A 23951-nucleotide genomic window follows, 5' to 3' on the forward strand; every position below is an offset into this window, starting at 1 on the left:
CGCAACAACGCTTGCAAATGTACGAAAGAGGATAACAAACTTATTTAATTTTAATTTTGGAAACTAAAAGTATATAACAGTGACTTGCATAAAGATAACAACTCTATCAAATAAATCGGTTAGTTTTTGGAAGATATTCCGGCTTTAATTTCATAATCGCAAAAAACGAAAATTACGCTGAGTGGCGGCGCTGTTGCGCTGCGTATAACAGTCGTTAGGGCGCGACTCGAATTCATTCAACCCAGGGCCGTGTAACAGTAAACGTTTACCGCTGACCCGAGAAGTAGGAGCATAAAAAAATTCGCAAGTCAAATATTTGGTTGGTTTAGGTCGCGCCTGCACGATATTAAAATCAAGCTCAGATCGGGTCAGGTTTATAGTCGGGGTTAACAGGTTATTGGAGTGGGATTTTCAGCTCTACAGGATAGAAATAAGCACAGCGAGTCGAATTGCCAGTTGAGCGTGATATTTGCTGTTGTTCTAGATTTGTTTGGGGTATACGCGTCGATTTCCTTCACAGTATTTTTGTTCTGGATTGTAACCGACTCAGATCCACCATTTTGTTGCAATGTTATTATTGGTTTTAAGTAAAATTATATGTAAGTGTACTAAAATGACAATTTCACTTTTTTCAGACGCAATTATACCTTGTGATCTTAATTTCTACACTGAGAAAAACTTGCGACAAGCTTCTTTCGAAAAAAGCTCATTGACCATCTGTTAAAGTGACGTACATTGCTTCAGCTCAAAGCCACAGCGATTCAAAATGATGTTGTCGTCACCCCCGTCTAAATACCAACCCTTCCAACAGTCTTACGGAGGAAACATCGCCAACATTCCCAATGGCATGCAGGCGCCCTACGTCAACTCCATGAATTCAATTTCCATCGGCAACCAGGTTGGATTCAACAACCATGTCAACCAAGGCTATGGTATGAATGCTGGACATTCCGCGACACATAGCATGCAAATGGCGGCCGCCGCGGCTGCAGCCGTCGGTTCCCCGGGAATGGGATCGCCATATGCCGGCATGGGACCGGGCGTTGGCATCACTCCCAATATGGCGCTTATGTCAATCCGCCGAACCGAGAAAGCTTATCGACGCAACTATACGCATGCCAAGCCCCCTTACAGCTACATTTCGCTCATCACTATGGCTTTGCAATCATCGTCAAGCAAAATGATGACGCTTAGCGAAATCTACAACTGGATCATGGATTTATTTCCTTTTTACCGCCAAAACCAGCAGCGTTGGCAAAACTCGATTCGCCACAGTCTCTCCTTCAACGATTGCTTCGTCAAAGTGCCACGATCTGCAGACAAACCGGGCAAGGGTTCCTACTGGTCACTGCACCCCGACGCTGGCAACATGTTTGAAAATGGTTGCTACTTGCGACGCCAGAAGCGCTTCAAGAGCGACAAGAAAGCTAAAGGCGGCGGAGGCAATGATCTTCAGCAGTCGTTGGAGCAACTTCAGAATGACAGCGCAAGTCCACCACCATCGAACCCAGGTTCGGCAAGTAGCAGCCCACCTGGCAACCACGTTGGATACGCCGATTCTGACTCCAGCATCAAGTCACCCGAAATTGATTCCAGCAACGCTGTGACGTCGACGCACTACAGTCACGGATGCATGAGCCACCCACACACCACTGCCAGCAATGTCATAGCAACACACGAACGCCTTCAAGCCCCTCAGCAGCACCAAGGTGCCGTGGCCTACCCCTCCCATATCGGCGGCGACCACTCCGACAACCTGTTAACAATGCAGCAGGTTTCCCAACAAATCAGCCCCCAATCCGGGGACCCGAAGTCGCCTGTCAACTCTGAATCCGTCGGCAACCTCCACAATATGGCATCGGTGACCGACAAGGCCGATGGCCACCACCTTGCAGCACGCGCACAAAGCGTCGACGTTCAACAACCAAACCATATCGAGTCATCGGGTGGACATCAACACCAGCAGGAGTCCCATGATTTCTACTCACATTACGCCCAAGCCACTGCCTACGCCGCTGCAGTTCAGCAACACCCATTCGCAGCAGTTGCAGCCGCACACTCCTTTGCTCCCCACCCGTTTTCCATTAGTAGCCTCATGAATGTGGCTGAACAGCACCACCCCCACCAGCAACAACAGCAGCAACATTACGCGAACTCGAAAGAGTTGCGCGCTTACCAAGAGGCCATGCACTACTACAATTCCGGAATGAATGGTTTTGGAGCAGCTGGCATCGTTCCGTCGACGGTCAACGATTCAATGCCGTCCCAGCAACAGTGCACCAACGCACAATCGCCGGTGAACTCGGCGACTTCGTCAACATCGGTGTCCACTCCATCGCCCACGTCAAGTTCGTCGCTCACACATTACTCACCGGCTCTGCACTACAATTCTCTGCAATTGCAAGACCAGCACCAGGGCTCCCTTCCGCTGCATTCCGGTAGCCTCGAGCACGGCGATCACCAACAAGATTCGTCGAGCTACTACCAAGGGTGCGTACCAGCAAACTAATGCATCCACTAAACCGAGTGTTTTGACATCGCTTCGCCGTTTCATTTGCTCGCTCAGCGTTACGCATGCCGTCCTGGGTGCAAATGCATGAAGGTTTTCATTTTACGCTTCTAACCTCTTAATAACAACTGCGCCAATTTATTCGTTGAGCTGGCGAGTTTCAAAGAGTTTCCTATTTTGTGTGGCGATTATTTATTTCCTCTGTTGCTATGTAAAATGTCACCAAAGGGACCAAATACCCACGGTTGTATTATGTTGTTTCACAACAAACTTGTTATCTCGGTCAATGGTTGCTAAAGTCCACTTCCCCTGCCAACGGTTGCAATATACCCCCAAGTAAACTTAAAAGTTACATACATTGCCCCACAAACAATTATTCACTGTCACTAATGCTTGCTGTCGAGTTGCTTTTTTGGTCGCAGGTGCAATGTACTTGCATGTGCTATATATACTAATGCGTTTTCGATATTTGTTTTGCTCTAATCTTGTGCTTCTTTGTAATTCCGATCCTGTCGCTGATCGATATTGTGGCAGTTGTACATAACAAATGCATTGAAACTGTGCTTATTTTTTGCGTACGAGCAATAAATTTTTCCAACACGTCGAATCTTGTTACATGCCTGTTTCATTCTTATTAATATGAAAGATTAAAACACTAAACGTAACAGAAGTCTTTACAATAAGAGCATTGTGACTCACAAACACGAAATGCAAATCTATTCGACAAAACTAAACTTCACTGATATGTGTGCACGAATGTTAACCAATTACCAGCCTATATATTCATGGCGAAATTTATAGAGCTGATTTTTACAAGTAATTTACTTAATCGGCCGCGTGGTTGCGTTTTTATGAGTTGCAACCAGATTGTTTTTTATGATATGTCGTAGCAGCTTAGTTACAAGTTTGTTTGTTTAAAGCCAGTTACAGCTATTAAAGCTTAGGCCAATATTTTTGTTGTTGTCACAGCTTTGAGTTTGGCAGATTCTTGGGTATATTTGCTATCTTGCGCAAATCAGCTTACGCATAAAACTGTTCTTAATTGGAAAAATCAATTCTCTGCATCACGCGATGCTAAAACCACAGCTCATTTACATGCTTTTGTGCAATCAAATGTTTAAACCCTGAAGTTCACTGCGCCCGCCATTTTGTTATTCGTCGTATTGTCGGCCTTGTTCAAGTTTACTTCACGGTAGACTGCTGTTAAACCAGGCCAGCCCACAACCAGCACTGGCTCGCAAGGCAGCCTGCAGCTGTACAGCAGTGACTTGCTTTTAATTGTTGACGAACATGAAAGTTCATAAGAATTTATTAGCAAGAATTGCTGAGGCAATTTTTATTGTTTGCATCATAAAAATGAAGTTTGATTTTATGAATCTAGTACAAAAGCATAACAGAAATTCCACTTTATTGAAAAGTAAGTGTTCACATGTTTTGTGGAATGATTAAAATTTCATCCTCAAAAGGTAGAAAAAAATTGGGCTGGGAACTCAAGGTGATGTCAGCTTTCTTTGGTTTTCTCAACTTGTTTTGAATAACTGAAAGGCATGGCCTGACGATTCATTGCAAGCCATATAAGCCCAGCAAACGTTTAGATGGAGAGCTTGCCTTTTAGGTGTTTTAATTTTCGTTTCAGATTCAATCTCAGTGTTGTGGCTTACTCAAATAGGATTTTTCGTCGGCCAGATGTGTGGTTATTTGATACCCTCGAATTTCTTGGGTCCAGTCTCAGTCCTCCATTTTTTGCCTCTAATTTGGCACCCGGGTGGCAAGCGGCTTTGGGGTTCTGGCGATGTGCCGAGTTCTTAGCATTCATGCGTTCAGCAGGTCAGAAAATTGAAGTGATCGATAACCAAACTGTGACGCTAGAACGCCCATAAATGCTCCAGTCGAAGTCGTTGATGCGTTCGTGCCTCTAAAATCCACTCGGTGCTATTGCAAGGCAGCGTAACCAAGCGACAGGTGGCAGAGCGCGCATTAAATGAGAAGAAGTGTTATCACCTGCACTAAAAATGTTAAGCGCCCAATTAATCATAGTGGTCTAACTCGCCAAGGAACTCGGTAACAGTTGAAAACGCACCCATTTCCACGTTTCACTCACCCTTAGTCTCGCGCTGTTGCCTCTTTTGCGTCCAGCCATTACGGCCTCTGTCAACAGCGTTGGATAACAATTGGGCTGCTGTGAATGGTTTGGGCGTAGCCGTTTTTTACATCTTCATTATTCTAATATCCGGTAGAGATTTGTCAGCGCTCGTGGATGGCCCGTGGAACCTGAGGCATGGGTTTTAAAAAATAAACTGTTAGTGGAAAGGGTGAAGGGATTAAAGCACTGCCCAACGCCCGGCTGTTTATGGTCCATCGCCGGTAATGGTCCGATTACGCGCTTGAAAGACTGACCCATGTTTGGGGTGAAAACAGTGTGGCTACACTCCTACTGACCATCGCTGGACGCTGTGACAAGGGCGCGACGCGAACGGCAAAAACAACAAGCGCGCGAGACTCGAGTGATTGTGTTACGAACGCGTTTACGTAGATTAAGTGGAAGTTGGCTCTCGGCTCTTGAAACCGGCTGCCAGATGGGGTTTCTACTTAGTGGATACTTGCTGCCTGGGCCGTGTTGTTGTTATTGGTTTAACACCTGCAACGGTCACGACTCCTGGTCATTGAGAGGTTTTGCATTGCCGACTGGTGGAACACAAAAAACTTTGTGCAGTTTCCAATCTTGCTGTACATCTTTGCTCGTGTTTCAGGAAATCTTGTAACAGTGTTTCATGAGATCAGATATCATTTATCGGCCGTCCACCCACATCCCCTTTTCCCAAAATAAAATCCGCAACACGGGCTTAAATAAACCTGGCGTATTGCAGTATGAGTGCGATCAACGATACGGCGCGACGTTACATCGCGAACTGGCTAACAGGAAAGGTGTGGGACTCTATTGTTTGCTTGTTTGTTTGAATAGCAAAGACAACACACATCAAGCGCACGTGCGCTAGCGGGCACTTAGGGTTCGCACCCGGCTAACGCCAGCTTTCAAAGTACGGCTCTTCGCATCATAAAACGTCCTCGCGATTGCATCACGTTCGTACGGCCGTAATCCGACGGGCCATCCGCGCGCCACACAAACCGGAGTATTGTGCGACACAAATACGTCGTATTGTGGCGAGATATCAGCCAGATAAAGTGGGTCTGTGTCCACAGAGCGCGGTATGGACCACCACGTCGTCACTCGTTAGATTTCTATTATCGCTCGCGGAGCCCGGGCAAACACTGGCGCAGGGGTTACGCGACGGTCAACATTTGGTCCCTTTGTCGCCACTTGTTTGGATGGCATTTCGACCGGGGTTTAATTAATAATTTGGACGATCGCACGTGCCTTTTGACGTCAGGATGTTAGCCATAGGACTAAATCGTTTATTTTTTGAGCGAGGCGTCTTTTTGATCTTTTGTTGAACGATGCTCGTTCTTCGTATGGCCTGGCTCAGAAAGCCTTGTACTTTATCTTTGACTTTGTTGTGGTTTTCATTGTCCTCAATGGGGATTCGTAAGATTTTCACAGAAACGCCGAGCTAAATTTTTGTGACTTTTGTTTCCGCTAGTTTGCATTTCGTAAGGTGTGCGGAGGCCTTGGCGTCGACCATTTCGTAAAATCTTCCCTATAAAATCGATAGATTGTTATCATCGCCAGGCATATGAATAAAAAGATTCCAAATGAGATGGACATCAAAATTTTACTGCTGTGTACAGAAGGTCTTCCGCCAACTTGAAACCACGACTTACAACTGTGCCCTTATCCCAGTTTGGCTTACGCGCAAAGCCGTAGCGATGGTGTCCTTTCAGAGAGAGATGTACAACAAGTGCCCCTGCCGCTTATGTGAAGCACTTCAATGCGCAGAGCTTTCGTTCGTTCTAACATACTCTCCACTACACAAGCACTTTCACTCCAGCACTGCGCTCCAGCTTCTCTGCTGGTGGCACCAGCGCTGAGCCCTGTGGACGCCCCTCGACTGCCACTTAAACGGGTAAGCACCTCAGTGCAGTTGTCGTCGCCGTGTTGTGTGTTTTGATGATGCCAAGAAATGGTAATCTCTTGGTTATTTGGAAAACTGGCCAGCGGTCTGCGCTTTGATATTACACGGCAATCTGTTTCTTGTTGATGTCCTTGTGTGTGTGCTCAGGCGGCGTTGTTGCCTTGAGTTGTCGACTTGTTCATATCTGGTAAAAGTACAAGAATCATTCAAGGACTTTTCAATTCTATCAGAGGATTAGTAAAAACGTTTTAAATTTTTAATATTTAAGTTCTGTCAACTAAGGCCATTACGCAGACATTTGAACATATTTCATCGACGCACATCAACGTGTTTCTTGTGTCAAAGGCGAAATTTTGTAACATGTGTACGTATCAAAAAACAAAACAAACCGTCAGCAACTCAACGTCGATTAATCACCAATGTGACATGCGAACAAGTTGTACTAAAACACGGCTTCTCGTTTCACCTTCTCACGGTACCCGAGTTGACCTTGAGTCGACCTTGTCCGGACACGCGGTCATACTATCTATGCTCTCCAGTAGGGGATGGACAATTAGTGTATAGGTCAAAGTGGGCGTCCTGGAACGGTAGCTGCCCCCGTGACAACGTAGCTCAGGCTTGGGTGCAATCTTGCGATAAATCTCTCCGACCACTTCCCTATAATTGGAGGGCGATTAACCACACCCCGAAAACCGCAAGTTTACGACGGTTGTATGATATTTTGGGGGCACGGGGCGTAATGCTAAAGGAGTCCCGCCAAACTGCATATCCGCGTGCTGTAACTTCGTGCAATTGAATTACAAACACCGGTTGAAGGTCGACGAAGGAAGAGTTTATAGCCAGATAATATGATAATTGGTGCATGCAACTGTGCGGGTTAACAAAATTGGTGCCGGTGCTTATGCTCATACTATTCATGCAACGGCGGTCTTTTTTGGCAAATTTATCCGGCTTCTTAAGTTTTCTATTTACGTCTGTTTTAAGGCCCTGGAAAAATTTGCTTGTTGAGAAAATGCCTGTGGTTTCAAAACAAAACCACGAACCCCTTTCTTTGAAGTTGGCATCGAATATCTCGCTGGGTGGCTTTCCTTCATCGAATTAATTCTCGACCACCGCTTACCCTCGCCAGAACACCGTGACGTCTTGCTCAATGACACGCACGACTGCGCCTGCTAATTGCCCTGACAACCTGAGTCGAACTGGTTTTGTTGATACCGAATATCCATCACAGTCTTGCCGGCGATTGGGAATCTTGTAATTGCGTAAAAACACGTTCTGGCTTTCCACAAAGTCGGTTTCACAGGCTTCTGCGGCAAAACTACGACCTTGCAATTTGCTTTGCGGTTGGAGAGATTAACCTCAAGCGAGAAAAGAGCAAAAACGAAGCCTATGATGGACCAAGTGTTCAACAGAGTGCGGTTAAAAGCCATTTGTCAGGCTGTCAGTCAATGGTGACACTTAAACGCTTGTTGCTATTTTTACCAACACATGTTTTCATGTTTATTGTTTTTTATTTGCCTCTCCATGCTTACGAAGTTTGGGCTCCGGGTCGGGTTTTAAAGAACAACGGCGTTTTTTGGTGCGTTTTTAAAATAGCCCAAACTTTACTTGCCGCATATGCCGAAGCTTCTCTATGTCGTGCAAATAACAAGCGTGTAAAAAAATGAAACCAAATTTATTATTGTGTATTAAATTTCAGCCCTTGGTTTCTTTTCCACGCAAACCTAAAGAGAAACAAACTTGAGTGCTCGTTAAAATTCCACAATCTTATCCGCTTGGCTTATATTTGTCATCGTATGCTTTTTGCACCGTAAATACAACGGCACGCTTGTATGCAACAGATACATAGAGCTACGCCCGCCGGCTGGTTTCTCCTTTGGAATGACTCTTCGTCGTGGATCGATACAAATCGGCCCAAGTGACGATCGGCTCAATCTGAATCACTCCCCAGCATAGGAACCCGAAAACGCAATCGCCGTGAGATTTCGACTGGAGCTATAACGCGCGCGTCGCCCGCCCATGGTTAAATGAAACCCGATTTTCTGACCCGAGTGGCCACACGGGTCGACATGGGAATGTCCAGCAGCTTGTTGGGGCTCTCACTCCCCTAACGTTCGCCGAGGACAATCTAAAATTCACGCGTCGCGATTTCTCTTCCACCTGCTGCAGTTAACTGTCTTTCGAAGGGTGGTGGGTGAGTGGTGTAAGTGGCAGGTCAAGGTTTCTTTTTCAACTAATGAGCTTACAGTGCACTTGAAGGCTGTTCTGGCTTAACGACAGCTGGACTGGTCGAGTAATTTAGGGATGATAAAACGCCAGTGCAGTTAGGCTTTCTGGCTTGGGCTACGGATTTTAAGATTGGTTTCTCAAATACTAACAAACTAACTAAACACTTTTCGTTTGAATGCGACGACGGTTTTGCGTTTTTGCGCTCTTCAAAACTGTGAAGAAAAAGGGTTACAGCTTTCGCTGACGTTAATTTACACGTGGTCTTATATCATTGCCGTGAGATAAAATGATTCCATTTCAATCCAAATATCCTGTTGTTTTTCATTTCATGGGAGTTACTTATTGAAGAGAAACATAGCGAAAGATTTCAAAGAAATTATCACGATCATAAAAAGGTCTCTGTGATTGATTCGGCTTTGCGAAATCCCCGGACTGGTTTCCTTTTGGTGATCGTTTAAAGGTTTTTGCCACCACAAAGCGAGGCACAAAGAAAACTGATTCCCGCGTCCAATAGACGACCAAGCGAGTCCATCAACTCAGCTCTTTTCACCGCATTCAGTTCCCAACACACTTTACGCGTGTGGGTCCCTTTCGCTACTCGCCGTGCTGATTACAACACGGGCCCCTAAGTGGTAACGCATTGTGTGTCTGCTGCGCAACAAGTGTTGCTTATGATAATGTTGATTGTGCGCGCGAGGTATCTTTGTCAAAGCAAACTGCCTGCCCAAATAAAAGGTAATTGAAACCTTTTGGTTGCGAACGTCGGCCGCGTGCGCAATTCAATTGATCGGCGCAGGTGAATGGAAAACTGTGAATTGGCCGCGGGAGTTTACGGATCAACATTATGTAATGGATTACGAGTTAATTGGATGGGGATTTTGTTGAGTAATGAGAGTTAAGAGTTTTGTTGCAAGGCAAAGCCGCGCTTGGTAGTTTTTCAGTTATTTTTTGTTTAATAAAGATTGACGACGCGGTTTCAGGCTGAAAACCTGCAAGAAAAATGTCCAAGGTTTTTGAATCAAGTTTCACTGAAAGATGTCCCAATTTAATTTCTACCAGCCTAAAAAATTCGAATGCAAACTCAATGTCATATTGCCCTTCATACAATCTTCTTTCCAATATGGTGCAAGCTTTGCTTTACATTCAAATGAACGTACCTCAAAACAATTGTTTGAATTTTAATTGAATACGAAACTGAGGATGCCAGCTCAGGCGAACTCAATTTTTTCAATGTGTGTATAATAAAACCAGTTGACTTCAGTCTAAACTTTTGAAAGTTTCAAATTATTGACTTCCTATCGTAATAAATTGGTGTCACTGGTAGTAACGACAATGCTCAGTAGAGGGATTTTAGCAAAACTAAGGAACCAGTCTACAAAACGACTTAACAAAGGTTTTCGTATTTTTACACCCACCGAGTTCAGCAACTGGCGTTGTACTTAAACGCTAATTTGTATCAAAATAACTGCTAAAAGTCCTGTAGGTCCTCACGGAAATTGCTGTAAAGCAAATTGGTGGTGGTGACCCTCATGGGTAAATTAAAGAAGCGATTCCAGCGCAGCATAGCGAGCCGCCCAAGCGTACGGTTTGTTCGGATTTGTTTTGCTTACACAATAGTAGACTTGCTTGTTTCGCTACGGGTCAACAATTGAAAAACGGCGCTACGAAGATTTCGCGTGAGGTGTGACCCTCGGTAAATAATGACATAAAGCGGCTTGTTTACTCGGGCAAACATTGTCCTTCCTTTTCATCTTATTCCCAGCAGTCTGTCCAGGACTTTCACTCAGCGTTAATACAAGGTTTTCGACTTCAGTGTGGTAAATGTTCAGCGAAAAGTGCCCAATAAAAACGTGAGTTTTCCTTCACATGTAATCATGTAAGGTTCAGTTGATTTAATTTCCTCTTTTGCCAAAAATATTGTTTACTTTTACTTGAAAATCTTTTTCGTTATGTCTGCGGGAATTTGAACAGCGGTTTGCGGCGCGGCGATGTAGCCATACCCGATAAAATGGCGGCAATACAAAAAAAATCTGATCACAGGGGTTGCAAAGACTTTTAATCGACGAATTTTTTGTATACTTTGCTGCTGAACAGCCATTGGTGTATATCGTTGGTTAACAGCTTTTTGCAACAAATTTGCGCGTACATACATAATTATGCAATTTTGTTATCCATAATGAACCCCACTCTAAATTTCTTCTCCACATCTCCGGTACCAAACGCCGAGAAACCGCAATAGCGTATGTTTTCGAAAGGCAAAAGGTCGCTGTCGAAATACACCCGCTGCCCGTGTCTTGGCACAGTAAAAACATTTGCCAACGTATAGGGATCATATTGGCAGTTTTGTGGTCCCCCAAACAGCAGCTACCGATACACATTTGAGACCACGAAGTCACGATGTTGTATCGCACCACCGGGTTGCGTTGAAAACGATACCGACTACGTGAAGGAAACTTTGTGGATTTGGCACGGGTGTTTCGCCAGGCCCGCAACTTCATTAAACTGTCTGGCATGTGTGTTGACGTTCCGCGAGCCAAAAAGTTTTACTGAATTCAAGGTCACGTTTGTTTTCGAACAATCCTCCACCTGACGTTGATGGATTGACAAACAGGCACCGCGCTGCACTGTCGACATCACTGTATGATGTAGAGTCAAGTGCTCCATGTTCGGGTTAATGCGGTAATGTGTTTTCGCATTTGGATTATCATTACTTCGGTAACAAGTGTTTGTTTTCATCCTAAATAAATATTTTTACAATTTACCTGTAGAAAACCTTGAATTAAAAATTGCAACTTTCCGAGCATGAGCACAAAGCACGTATTCAGTTTCCTAATCAAACAAAACGGTGTCAATGCATTTTTATTACACATTGGCGCTTTTTACCGTCACTAACCGTAACGCTTTATCAAACTTGTGTGTTCGGGTCATATAGCTATTTATTTTCAAAATATATGTGCAAGTTTTTGGTGATGGATCCACTTCTGCCATCTCACAAAGTATGACCAAATTGGTTTCTGATAATCTAATCTTCAAATTAATGAACTAAAGTTTTTATCTGTTAAGAAACGCAATATTTTTTTTATTTTTCATTTGACAAATGCAATTACTGTCGATTTGTTTCAGAATGCCGCGTTCGTCGTGTCGCGTCGGACGTCACTGCAGCGAAAGCGACGCCGACCCCAGGTCCTTTCATTCATCACATGGATCCAGAAGATACTATCTGGCCCACTGCAGATGGCCTCACCACAAGTCCGCCAACCACTATCGCGAACACTACTCGAGATGATGACGTAGTTTCAGACGTCATGATATATGCCGCACCCGTTGGACGAGCGAGGTTGCCCCACGATTTGACGAGGGCCTTAAAAAGCAAACGTTCGCGGAGAAGAACTTTCTAGATGTTTTGTGATGTTTGTCTGATCAAATTACACACCACATGCATGCATTAACGAAACAGCAGCGCTGGTTGGTTGTGTACAAGCACTTCAATAATATACTCAAACTTTAGGTCATTTACTAACCCACACCGAATTTTTTAAACCGAGCTTGCAAGCTTAATAAGACGATTGTTTGTATTATTTCTTTTGCTAAAAGTTTTTTCTACAAAACCGATTCGTGTTTTTTAGATTTTCCAGTGGTTGCTTTACCATATTCATTATGTTGTAATATTGGGTCGGTGTAGTAAACTTGCTGTAGAACCTACAGTGTGGTTTCTCAAAGCGTATACCAACGCCCAGAAGACGAGAATTAACTTGTTCTTCACTTTCAATGTATTGTTTTTCTTGTCTACCCTTCGTTTGCTGCCTTGCCAAACCTCTTCACATATCGCTAAAAAGACGTCCATCGACTAGGAGTATTGTATTGTGCATTTTGTGTGAGTATAAGGTGGCCAAACGCAACATTTTGCTTTACCTCCAGATAACAAACGAACGTTTGTATCACGCATGCTGTTCTTTGCTTTTCATTCTTTAAGTTCATGTTCCATTGTTACCGCATAGAAGTGACTGCTGCGTTGTTGTACTTACTGCTTTCAATTCTACTTGAGGTTGAAGCAATCCCAAAAGGTTTTGTTTTTCTGTCGCTGTTTGCTGCGTAATTATTTGTAAATGTGTTGAGCTGTTTTTTGTTTCGTTTTTTTTGCAATAAAATATTTGATCCCCCATTGCGTAGTTGGCAATCAAACCACCTTTCAGTATGTTGCCGCCATATTGTTTTTTTTGAGGGACTACCATGACCTTGAGGGTTCGACAGCATTGCTTTGTCCATAAAACGCATCAAATTTATGAAAGAAATTCAAAAATATAAATGAACTATTATAGCTTATCTTCGCGAAACTATTTTTTCCTTCAGTATGACTGAGAACATTATTTTTTATGCAAATGGAGGTTGATGCTAAAAGTCGCTGGGTAACGGGTCAATACAGGCAAGTGGTTAAATAAAAAAGTATGCACAGTCAATAGGGTGTAATTTTCTTGTAATGGGGCTGCACGCGCATCGAACGATCGCCATTCATAAAAAGCGTCGAAGCGGACCCAATACCCCGGTCTGTCAATATTGTATCAACGGGTACTCGGCCTCGCCAAGCAAACAGCCTTTGGGTCTTGTGTCTATATGCACAAAGCTTGAGCCGGATCGCACACCCGTTGAAACCCGCATTCAGGCCATCGCTTCGCGGGTTAGCTTGATGAAGAGGGGGGCGGTTGGAGCCTGGAGACTGCAAACAACTTTTCAATGCTTGAATTGTTTGCTGTGCTATTGAGGTGTTGAATTAACGAGTATTGAGCATTCTTTATGCAAATAATCAGCCGTCGCCTTTGCTTCACGAAGGCTGGTAGATTTTGGGCTGATGGCGCGCATCCGCCGTGTTGATATTTTCTACACGTTTCAGTGGTAATACAACAAATATGCATTTTTACTTGTTTATTGAAACGTGCCTGGGGTGATTTTTGGAATGAAAACACAGCATAAAACACTCTAAACAAATCTACATAAAAATATTTATTAGAAAACACTGCGCTAAAAAAATTAATAATCGAAATGGACAAATAACAAAGGGCTAAAAAAATGGCATGCAAAAATGTAAACTTACTTGCATAGTTAATCAAATAACTATTTAAACATACAAACCAGAAGCACGAATACAAGTTATTTAACCTTTGAGAGGGTTGCATGTAAACGTTGCCTTTGGAAAAACAAAACAATGGAAAATATAAAACATATTTTACACAGTTTCTAAAGAAATTATTTTACAGGTGTTAAAAACGTTAAAAAAATTCAAATATTTTTGTACTTCTTGCAGCACGCACAACGTCAACACTTTAAGTCGAGGAAACAGTTTTTTACTAAATAGAGATAGGACAAACTTGACGGAAAAAAATGATATTAACAGCACGTTGATTTGCCGAAGATTCAATACATATTTATGTCGAGGAAATATTGCCATGTTTGCAAAGTCGACATGAAATCAGTGCCCAGCATCTGTCTCAATAAAAAAGACTATAAATTATGGATGCGCGGTCATTTTGCGGCGCGTTTATTGGAGGCCCAGCGAACGGACCAGAGATATTGGCTTGAAAATGAAACCGAAGGCTTTGCGGCGTCCACTTGGCAGCGGGAAGAGAGAGCGCACAGCACCATAAGAGTGGAAGCTTCGTGTTAAGTGGAAGAGCAAAGGGCAGTGAATCAAGCTGCTTTCGCTCTCGCTCTATGGCCCGGAGTTTGGAATGCGCTCTCCGGCGCCTCTGCAAATATTTGTCCGATCCCTTTTTGCGCCGCCTTCAGCTGCGATAATGACGGCAAGGAGAGAAGTGGGCAGTGCGCCCCTGTCGGTGAGGAATAAAGAGGACTCGATTGAGGGGGAGCGATCCGCCTAAATTCGTCGAACCCGCTGTGTGTGTGTGATGCGATCGACCGGGATCTGCCCGCAGCGAGATTCACGAGTCGGTGTGAAGATTTTTGATGACGTGGTCTCGGTTGGTGACAGATCGGGGAGGGGAAAATGGAAGGAAAGCCCGAACTCCGGACTGAATAGCGCGATTTTAGGTTACTAATATCTTGGCGTACATCTCATTCAACGCTTTTCGACGACCGTCATTTTTCATCCTGCCGCGCTGGGTTTACTCTGCGATAGAAAGCGCAGTTAATAGAACTGGAAAGGGGAAAATCAAAGCGGATGTTGTTATCACAGTGGAAAAAAGATATCGACGACTTTACCGCATATTATACAACCAATCGAGAATCTACGCCATATTTATGCCAGATAAACGCAATAGAATACTTTTTCCCCTTTGCAATTGAATTGTTGCCTCGAAATAAACAAAGGAATAAGAACGTCTGTTAAAACTTTTTTATCGCATTTTGCTCAAACAAGTGGACTGAAAGTGGCGTGCAATAAAAAAGGAAAAGTTGTAAAGGGAATTGTGCCTTTTTAAATAATGCTTACATATTTTTTTTTAAAGCTAATATTTTGAAACCATATATCAGCTAAATGGATCCAAAACCGTTGAAATATTTCGAAAAGACGGAATCAACAAAAAATCGACATACAAAAAAGGGGAAATGAGCTTTTGTTAAAAAATACTGCTTTACATGCGCTACAGCAGTTATTTGTTCTAGTTTATTGTTTATACATTTTATGCCGCACAACCCATGTTTGTAAATTTATTTACTCTTACAAAACAATTAATAGATATAAATAATCATGGAGTTATTTGCAAGTTTTTGCACCAAGTAATCTTCTGTACACTTAGTAAAAACCGCATCCAAATTGTTACCTTTAATTGGCATTGTTATTTTCGCCTCTTGATCATTTAAACCGCAACACATTTTTCATTTAAAAAAATAAGAAGTGAAAGCAACAAAATCCTTCGCAGAAATGGAGCCAATTTATTTATTTTTAAATTTTAAGTTAAATTCGCAAAACCTTCAACAAACGCAATTGTTGGCGTTATAGCAAGTTGATAATCCTAAAAATACCTTTAATGATTTTTGGCAACGATCGCCATTCCGTCGCTTTCTTTTCACAATCACATCAATAGCTGGACTCGTTGGCGCAACCCAACGGATCGCTCAATTTTGGCAAAAGACTATCCGATTTCAGACGCCATTGTAAACAACGAAAATTGTAAACAACGATCACTCTTTTAAAACATAAACACAAGCGTTTAATAACGCTTCAAGTTTCAATGTCTTTCGAAGGCGGTGTGTTTCCCCTTTTTTCTCCGGAGTATGTAAAGTTATGTTTATCGCCCATCAGCAATTCCTTTGGGCTTCCTAGAGTTAATATTTGTTGGACAAGTTTATTACTGCAAGATTTTGTGCACGTGCGCAGCAACTGCGTTTCGTGTTGTAATCTTATTCAGCCATATTGTTCGCTGATATAGGAATCACCGCGAAGAAAGAATAAAAAAAAATGACACGCTTATCTCCACTCCCAGCACCGCAGCCTCCCGTGTAAAGCTTTTCAACATTATTTTCATTTCCAGCAAAAGAGTGAAACGTATTTGGGAAAAAAAGTATATTTAATCGTCACCGTACTCCTATATGTCTGCCTATAACGTTTTATTCGTTTAAAGGAGAAATGAATAAAATTAACATTGATTTTGCGATAAATACACGACAATCCGCAACGGTAAGTTGACAGTAAAGTTTCTACAACAGCAACATGATTTTGTAGCCAAAATTTTTAATATTTTACCAAGTTACGATTATTTGCTTTTATGCAAGATCACTTTAGTCGTCTGTAAAGCAAAACTACCCAACTATTTTAAACAGGCGTAACTCCGACATAGTCCACGACAAAGACAAACGACAATTTAGGTCCATTTGGGGTAAGCCAATACTGCTTGTTACAAAACAACGCGCAAGTTACATAATGCGATAGTTAATGTATTGGGTGACGCAAAACGTGCTCTTTATTCGGTGCTTGAACAAGGCCCGTGCGAGCAATAAAAGAAAATATTTCCTACCCATCGAATCAAATCGTGTTCTACAGTTTGTTGTTTAACACAAATTGTAACAAGATTTATTATACGCTCGATTTAAGCTGTGCTGTCGCGAGGATAAAGTTATCAAATTTATAACGGTCGAACGTCTTGTGCCTCTTTGTCTACTGGTTGTGAACGGACAAACAAGTTTTTGCTAATAAACTAGAAGAGATTATTTGAAGCAAGAAAACATTTATTTATGGCAATTGTGATTAACCTAATATATGTTGGAATGGATCAAGAATTTTAATTATTTGTCATGTTGTAAACTTACGTTGTGTAGTCGCTAACGGAGGCTTCCGGCGAAACAGCTCAATAAGTTTGCAGGGTCCCATGTCCCGTTCATAAACTACGGTCTCCAGTTCTCCAACGCAAAACTATGGACAAAAACTCCTGAAAATAAAAACAAAAAATAAAATTTTAAATTGTTTTGACCAAACTAACGTCGGCGCTCGTATGCTACGTTTCTCATTACGATACACGGCCCCCAAAAATATTTTAACGTGTTCAAAATTCTTTGCTTCGTGGGTGAATTCGACATGACTTTTTCGCTCCATAACGATACTATTTTCATTTTCACCGACTTTCTATGTTTTGGTCACATAAAGAATGGTGTTGGAACATAGTGATGAAACACAGTTAGATGTTGTCGGTCACCGTAACGGTAGTTTGAATTCCCACAAATGTGATTGCTGGTTACCTGTACACAGATTGCTGACAGAATGGAATTCAAATAAAGGTAAGTTTTGAAACAAAAATATGAAAAAATATTTTCCCAAATTTATGCTGAAAACAATCAAAACAGAAATAATTTTACTCATTTTTATTATTTCGTCTATCGTGCTCATAAACCAATAAAATGAAAAAAAAAGTTGCAAAAAACTTTAAAACTGCATTTACTCGTGTAGGATATCAATATCTTGACTATAGACAGGCGGAGCGGGGCAGAAAGTTTTGTTTTGGTCACGCGATATACTGCATGCATCCAAATTAAAAGCAGTGCGAAAACTGGTCGGCGATATCTAAGGGGTGACTGAGGAAAAAGTTTAAAGAACCACCGCCTTGGCATTTATGACAAATCACACAGTTTATTTATTCCTACAGGAATTTATAGATATACCTGGGAATGTCATGCATTAAAAGCGATTTAATTCAACAATGGGGTAACGTAGCTGTTGATATTCCGTGCTGTTATATCTCTGATTAAACTGTTCATTGCGATGCAACAAGCAGCCTTAAAAATCCACGACAGTCCCAGTGAAATATGGAATATGCGCTCTTGTGTAATGGAACTAAGCGCCATTTTGTGTTTACCTTACGTTGCTTTTTGGCACGCTTTGGAATTTATTTATGCGTTGCACTGTAGCCATGAAATGTCTTCAAATATTTACTAAAAACAACTGAGTATCGTTAAAGAGTATGTGCTTCCAAGACTGCTTATATATTTCTACCTATTTATATTGTTTAAAACTCACCTTTCTTTTTTATTTCCATTTTTTTGCCCGGTGCGTGACCCCATATTATGTGTCCTCACATGAAAATATTGTACAACAATCCTGCAAACGTCGAAATAATAATTTTATTTCTGTCAGTTTTAATTTAGAATATGTAAAAATGTGATCATATAAATAATAGAACATATAGAGTTAGAAAATTACTTTTAAATTTTTACATCAGTTGTTTTGTAATGCTAAGTTGTGCTATAATAAAAAGTTCTTTTATTTTGTATAGGATATAATCTGAATATAATTTGAATACCCTGAATTTAATCTTTGTCAATGTATCATTGTCGAAACATATGGTGACCATCTACAACTAAGTAAAGAGTAAAACCATATGATGCACTGCATAACATAGTTGTTTAGAAACTATCCAAAGATAAATCATCGACTTTCATTTAGCAGACATTATCAATCACATCTTCACGTTTCTGCCAAAACAACCCAGCCCACTCGTAGCTTAATGCACAACCGTCCCTGCCCAGAGCAGAAAACACACAAATTGAATAACCTGGTGGTTCTGACAAAAAACTGGGCTGAAGATGAATGACTTGTTAACTTTGCGGCATGCAATTTCATGCTGTTGAACTTTTGCAATGTTGACAAGCCGTAGGTTGAATACAGAGAGGCTTTTTACAGAATTCGTAAGGGTTTGGCAGATGACGGTGAAAACATTCCACAGCTTGGGTTACTTTTGGGAAGACAATGGAACTAAAAAACGTTGAACTTTGTGTTACGAAAACACAAGCGTCCTATTTGCCACTATAATTATAAAGCCGTAACGAGCTAACAATAATCAAACTGCTATCTTTTATGTTTTGCCCCATAGCCGTTGTCGATAATTGCGTTGCATTAGTCTTACTTGTCCTGAAACATTCATTGGTGCTAAAAATGAGTTAAAAAATAAATAAACGATATTTTTAAAAATATACAAACGATATACCTCGATCAAGACTGAAGGCTGTGATCCCTAGTAAGCCTACTTATATAAGCAACCAATTATCGATTTATAGTGTATGGTATAGCAGTTGTCGTAATTAGTTAATGTCTCGGGCAAAGGTATCATGCTTAAAAATACCTTGAACGATTTAAGAGAGTTTAAACGGTTGTTTAGCTCCTGTATGAGATTTGCAAAACTTGTATTGATGTTACACTTTTTTCACAGCATAAAAAGGAAAAATAGCAACTCACCAGTTTCGAAAAAAGTCCGCAGTTTGTTCAACCTGAATCCGACGCCATTTTGAATTCGGCGCCTTTCCTCAAACACCAATCAGATAATTTTCGTAATTTCCACAAAAAGTGAACTTACTCCTTACATATGTGTAAATATAATGTAGATAAATAAATTGATCCCTTCTCATAGCTCGTACATTCTGCCATGACTATACAGCACATGCGTTACCACAAAACCTGCCCTTTCATATAGACGCAGAAATCAAGGCCAAGGGCTTTCCGCGCAGTCAACAAACTACCCGCCAGGTGAGAGGAACAAAAAACGTCCTTGAAACATGATCTTATCATAAAAGCGCAGGCATTGGCTGAAAGGGAAGGCAATTTTCAGGCATTAGGCGTAAAATCCGGGCGTTCTAGATAACAGCACTCGCTCTCCCATGATATGTTTGCGTGACCGCCGCTGTTTGCTCTGGCGATTCGATGCCCCATGGCAAATAGCGGCGCGCTCTGATCTGTCCTGAGTGTCCAAAGGACCGGAGCGATTTGCGGTGGGTCCACTTCGGACGGTAACAACGTTAAAGGTTAGATTGTGAACTTCGTTTCAGACAAAACACTCAAAACTGGGACAGCGTTAAAATTTGGAAGAAGTGTTTTGGTGGCTGTATAGCTTTTTATACCAACTTTGTTTAAATTGTTTTTTAAACAACGAAATAAAATAGATGTGGCACTTTGTAATTTTTGTTTCTTTTGATCTGCCTATAATTTCGCAAAACCACTTGGCATTTTGTTTAGCAATTTCAACACTTTTGAGTTCTAAGTGTACGTAAAAGGTGCGTTCGGATTATAACCCCTGCGAATAAAATAAAAATTTAGGGATTGTTTAGTGCTGCCATATAAACAGGGAGTCCAACATACCTAAAATATGGACAGCATGCTTATCAGTGTATGATCGTGAGCATGACTTACATTGAAAAACCTTATATATAGTTTTAATTAAAACAAGACACAACGAGCCCAAAGAAAGTCACCCAAAGCTAATCAAAATATGCCAGAAAACAGACTCTGACAACACAATTCAACGCCGCGGTAATTTAGATGCTTTGTCTCCTAAAGTCAACAAGCAAGGTCTATGTTGAATTTTACAGTCGGTTTCCATGGTCCCAGGGATCACGACGGCGTCTTCGGGCCAAAAAACGAGATGTTGTCGCTGGCGCAGATGCGCTTATTGATGAATAAGGCACGTACGTTTGCGCGCTCGGATGAATGCGAGAAACAACGCGCGTTTTTTGTGCTCGGCAGCAGATGGAATATGACACAATCTTTCACTTGAGGTTTGTTGAACACATAATTTTTTCTCGATTGTCCTGCAGCACGTTTCGGTTATTTGCAAATCATTTTATGTGGAATTGGAGTTAATAACTATGTGTTCAAACCAAAAAAAATAAACACAGTAGCAATTTATTTTCGGCATTTAATCAAACGTGTACAGATTTACCCTAAATTCAAAACATATTAGAAATTAATTAGCAAACCATCAAGATGTGTGCATCTATTTTCCTGTGCAAATAAATCTTGTTCGTTGTAGTTTTCGTTACATCTGAAACTGGAGACATTTTTGGCAAGGATGGTGTTGGGCTAAAAACGGGTTCGTATTATATGGCACCTGGCCTTTTAACCTCACACTTTGCTAGCGGTTTTTATGCTGGATAATACGGCTTAAAATGTCTCATTTCTCCATTAAGCAACAACTATAAATTTCTACACGTTTCCTGTGGTTTTTAGTCAGGCAGCTATCATCACGCAGGCATATCTAATTCCCATATCGGATGACGTTTGCTTTTAGAGGGATTTCAGGCGTTGTTGGGGGCCGCGAATCCCTACCCAGTGCAACTCGGGTGAGCCAAGCCCCTCGTTTAGATGAAAGACTGTGGGTGGGAGAAGCACACCTGCAGTCTGACAAAGGCGACTTGTGGAGGTTTTGGAAACAAACATGATAGTCTGCATTGCGTTTACTTGTATTCTGATGATCGGTTAGAGGTTGTTTCTTTTTCGGTATTATTTGTGAATGTTTGTGTTCCAAAACGGAAACGCGTTTTAAAACTATAGTCCAGAATAATATTGTCAAAATCGTTACTTACAACCCAATAAAATTTGTTTAAAAAAGAAACAACACATACATATAGAAACACACAATGATCAAAACAAGTAACTACTCCGTCGAGTACATACTTTCTCGCACACAATGTAACTTTCAAACTTGTCACGACATGCAAAAACAAAATGGCGGAAACAATTTTCCCTTCGCAGCGCAACACCTACACCGCATGTCATAAAAATGTTTTAAATTTAACAATGGGCTTCAGATTTCCAAGACCAGGGCTTCCAAAATTACCAGCATAACCACATTGTGCATTTATCGGATTGGGTCGTCATGACGTCATAATCGTACATACATATTCGAACATTATTCATTGTCAGTCAGTAAGTGCACAGTTCTAATCTGCAATAACTGCAAGTTCAGAGAAAGCAAGACAAGCGGCAAGCCCTCGGTATCAATTTAAAGCAGAACCCGGGTCATACATCTCCGAATCAGCAGAACAAAAACGTTTTAGCGCTGCTGCGGCCACCATTTCGTACCACAGCCTGTCAGTACCTGTGCAACCAAGCCGAACATTGTAAACAACGAAATGATGGCTTAGTCATCCGTCTCGTTGTAATATCGGGCAATCATCCTGCCAAGGCCGAACGTGCTTGCGAAACAAACTTGTAGAAGGGTGGGCAATTGATGTGAAGTAATGTATATGTGGACCTCATTGGTCCAAGTCTCTGCTGGTGGTCAGTGTGTCAGTGAGATATATGTTTTACTACCTCAATTAGCTCTTGAGTTTAATAGCAATTTTTATGAGAAACTCTGAAAAGTTTGCTTGCTAAACAAACTGTCTCATGTAAAGTTGATATTTTGTTGCGATTTTTTTAGAATTTTCACAATATTATGGCAAATTTATTCACATGTGATTTTTTTTTTGCGAAAATTTACCCTCCTGTGTATGAGTTTTTGTCTACATAAACTATAGACGACGGTAAGATAATAAAACACGACGTAATAATATTGCAGAAAAGATTGCTCTTTGCCTTAAAACGCATGATTTATTGGCAAAAAAAGAAGATACATCTCAAAATGTACAAGCACAAAGTCACTCTTTTATCTCAAAACAAGAAACTAGTGCTTCGAAATCGTGTGCAATCTCGATTGCAAAGCAAACGCTTCTTCCTTATCGCATGTTAGGGGTCGCGCATTCATCTTCCGCCTACCATCGCGTTCTTCCACACACCTTTTGACCACAACTGCGAGCGGCCCCTTTCATGTGACGTGAGAATGCGTAAAGCCAACTCGTGGAACCCAACGCACAGGCCTTGTCTTCATTTTCCGGTCAGTATGCGGTACTTGAGACCTCACGCCCCCCTTGTAAAAGGATCCCAACACCCCATCACCCTCTTAGCCAATGACTTACCTCCGCTGGACAGCTGACCCTCACCCAAAAGCTACGAGTGCCGATCCCCATTTGACACACCACCAGTCAATGGTCTTGCCTAAAACATTATCTCTCCGAACTTTGTAGAGAAAAAGAGGGGCTTCCGGGCGCAGGAGCGAACAAATGAGTAAAGGACGCCGTGTTTAGGGGTACAGGTTAAGCAGTTTCTAAACGGCAATGCCTCCGCAGCAGCATCTGGCGATGCGTCATACAACCAGCAGCTTTATTTTGTTGGCATTCCTGTCGGGATTAAACCTGTCTACAAAACGAAGGCAAAGCGTTAAATCGCCGATTTTCATTCGAAACCGCGATAGGCGTTCGGCGCTAATAGGCTTCCCGAAACAAGGCACGGCGTTTTAAGTCGCGCGAGCGGTCCCTTTTCACGTTAAATTAATCAAGAGATTACAATCCTTTGCAGCGGCACTTAAACACGCTGCCTGCATGTATGCACAGAGATTCCGTCAAAGGCGTAAGTGAAGTGGTTTCGTCAATGGGTGAATCCTTACTCGCGTAACCTCATATTCCCTGTTGTCGGGGTGTGCATCTATCAGCACCCGCAGGGGACGCTTCCAAATCCCCCGAATTCACACATTTCCAAGGCACGATAGCAAAGCAAACAACCCGACGTTGAACTTTACCTTTTCAGAAAGCGCGAAACTGCGCATGCCGTTAAACCTCCCTGTTGATTCAACACGCCGGTTGTTTACGCCAACTTTTAATACCTCGTTATGACTCGGGGCGAACCCAACGAGGCAATAATGGTCGCTGATAGACGACCGCACTGTGGGTCAAAATAATGCGCGGCGTCGCCACGTTTCTTTCCAGTGTCGAAGGTCGTTACGTGTTTGTTCGCACATTCCTTGGAGGGCCGGAAAAGTCATGCTTCGGCCTTTGACCCAAGACACGCCCGGGGGTGCTCGTCTTCTCCATACCGTTATGCATGTTTGTTAAAAAAATTTTTAAACTTTATAAATATTAAAATAAATTAGTGT

The 23951-nt window shown here is 42.0% G+C and overlaps 1 protein-coding gene and 1 long non-coding RNA gene across 2 annotated transcripts; one reads left to right on the forward strand and one right to left on the reverse strand.

Annotated features, from left to right (window-relative positions):
- The first annotated feature begins 639 nt into the window (after positions 1–639).
- On the forward strand, positions 640–12823 carry LOC145888496 (uncharacterized). Its single transcript, XM_082979250.1, has 2 exons — positions 640–2490; positions 11893–12823. The coding sequence occupies exons 1-2, from the start codon at positions 767–769 to the stop codon at positions 12053–12055; spliced, it is 1887 nt and encodes a 628-aa protein (XP_082835376.1). The 5' UTR covers positions 640–766; the 3' UTR covers positions 12056–12823.
- An 888-nt stretch (positions 12824–13711) lies between these two features.
- On the reverse strand, positions 13712–19712 carry LOC145888714 (uncharacterized). The gene is made up of 4 exons (XR_014399460.1): positions 19445–19712; positions 18230–18310; positions 17029–17454; positions 13712–14890 (listed from the first exon to the last, which is right to left on the reverse strand). It is a non-coding gene; the product is annotated as an uncharacterized LOC145888714 (long non-coding RNA).
- Positions 19713–23951: the final 4239 nt, after the last annotated feature.

Source organism: Ascidia mentula, chromosome 2 (genome assembly GCF_947561715.1).
Source record: "Ascidia mentula chromosome 2, kaAscMent1.1, whole genome shotgun sequence".
NCBI lineage: Eukaryota > Metazoa > Chordata > Ascidiacea > Phlebobranchia > Ascidiidae > Ascidia > Ascidia mentula.

Coding starts and splice junctions, on each gene's coding strand:
- LOC145888496 (XM_082979250.1), top strand. CDS start 767: ATGATGTTGTCGTCACCCCCGTCTAAATACCAACCCTTCCAACAGTCT. Junction 2,491..11,892: donor TCGTCGAGCTACTACCAAGG/GTGCGTACCAGC, acceptor GATTTGTTTCAG/AATGCCGCGTTCGTCGTGTC.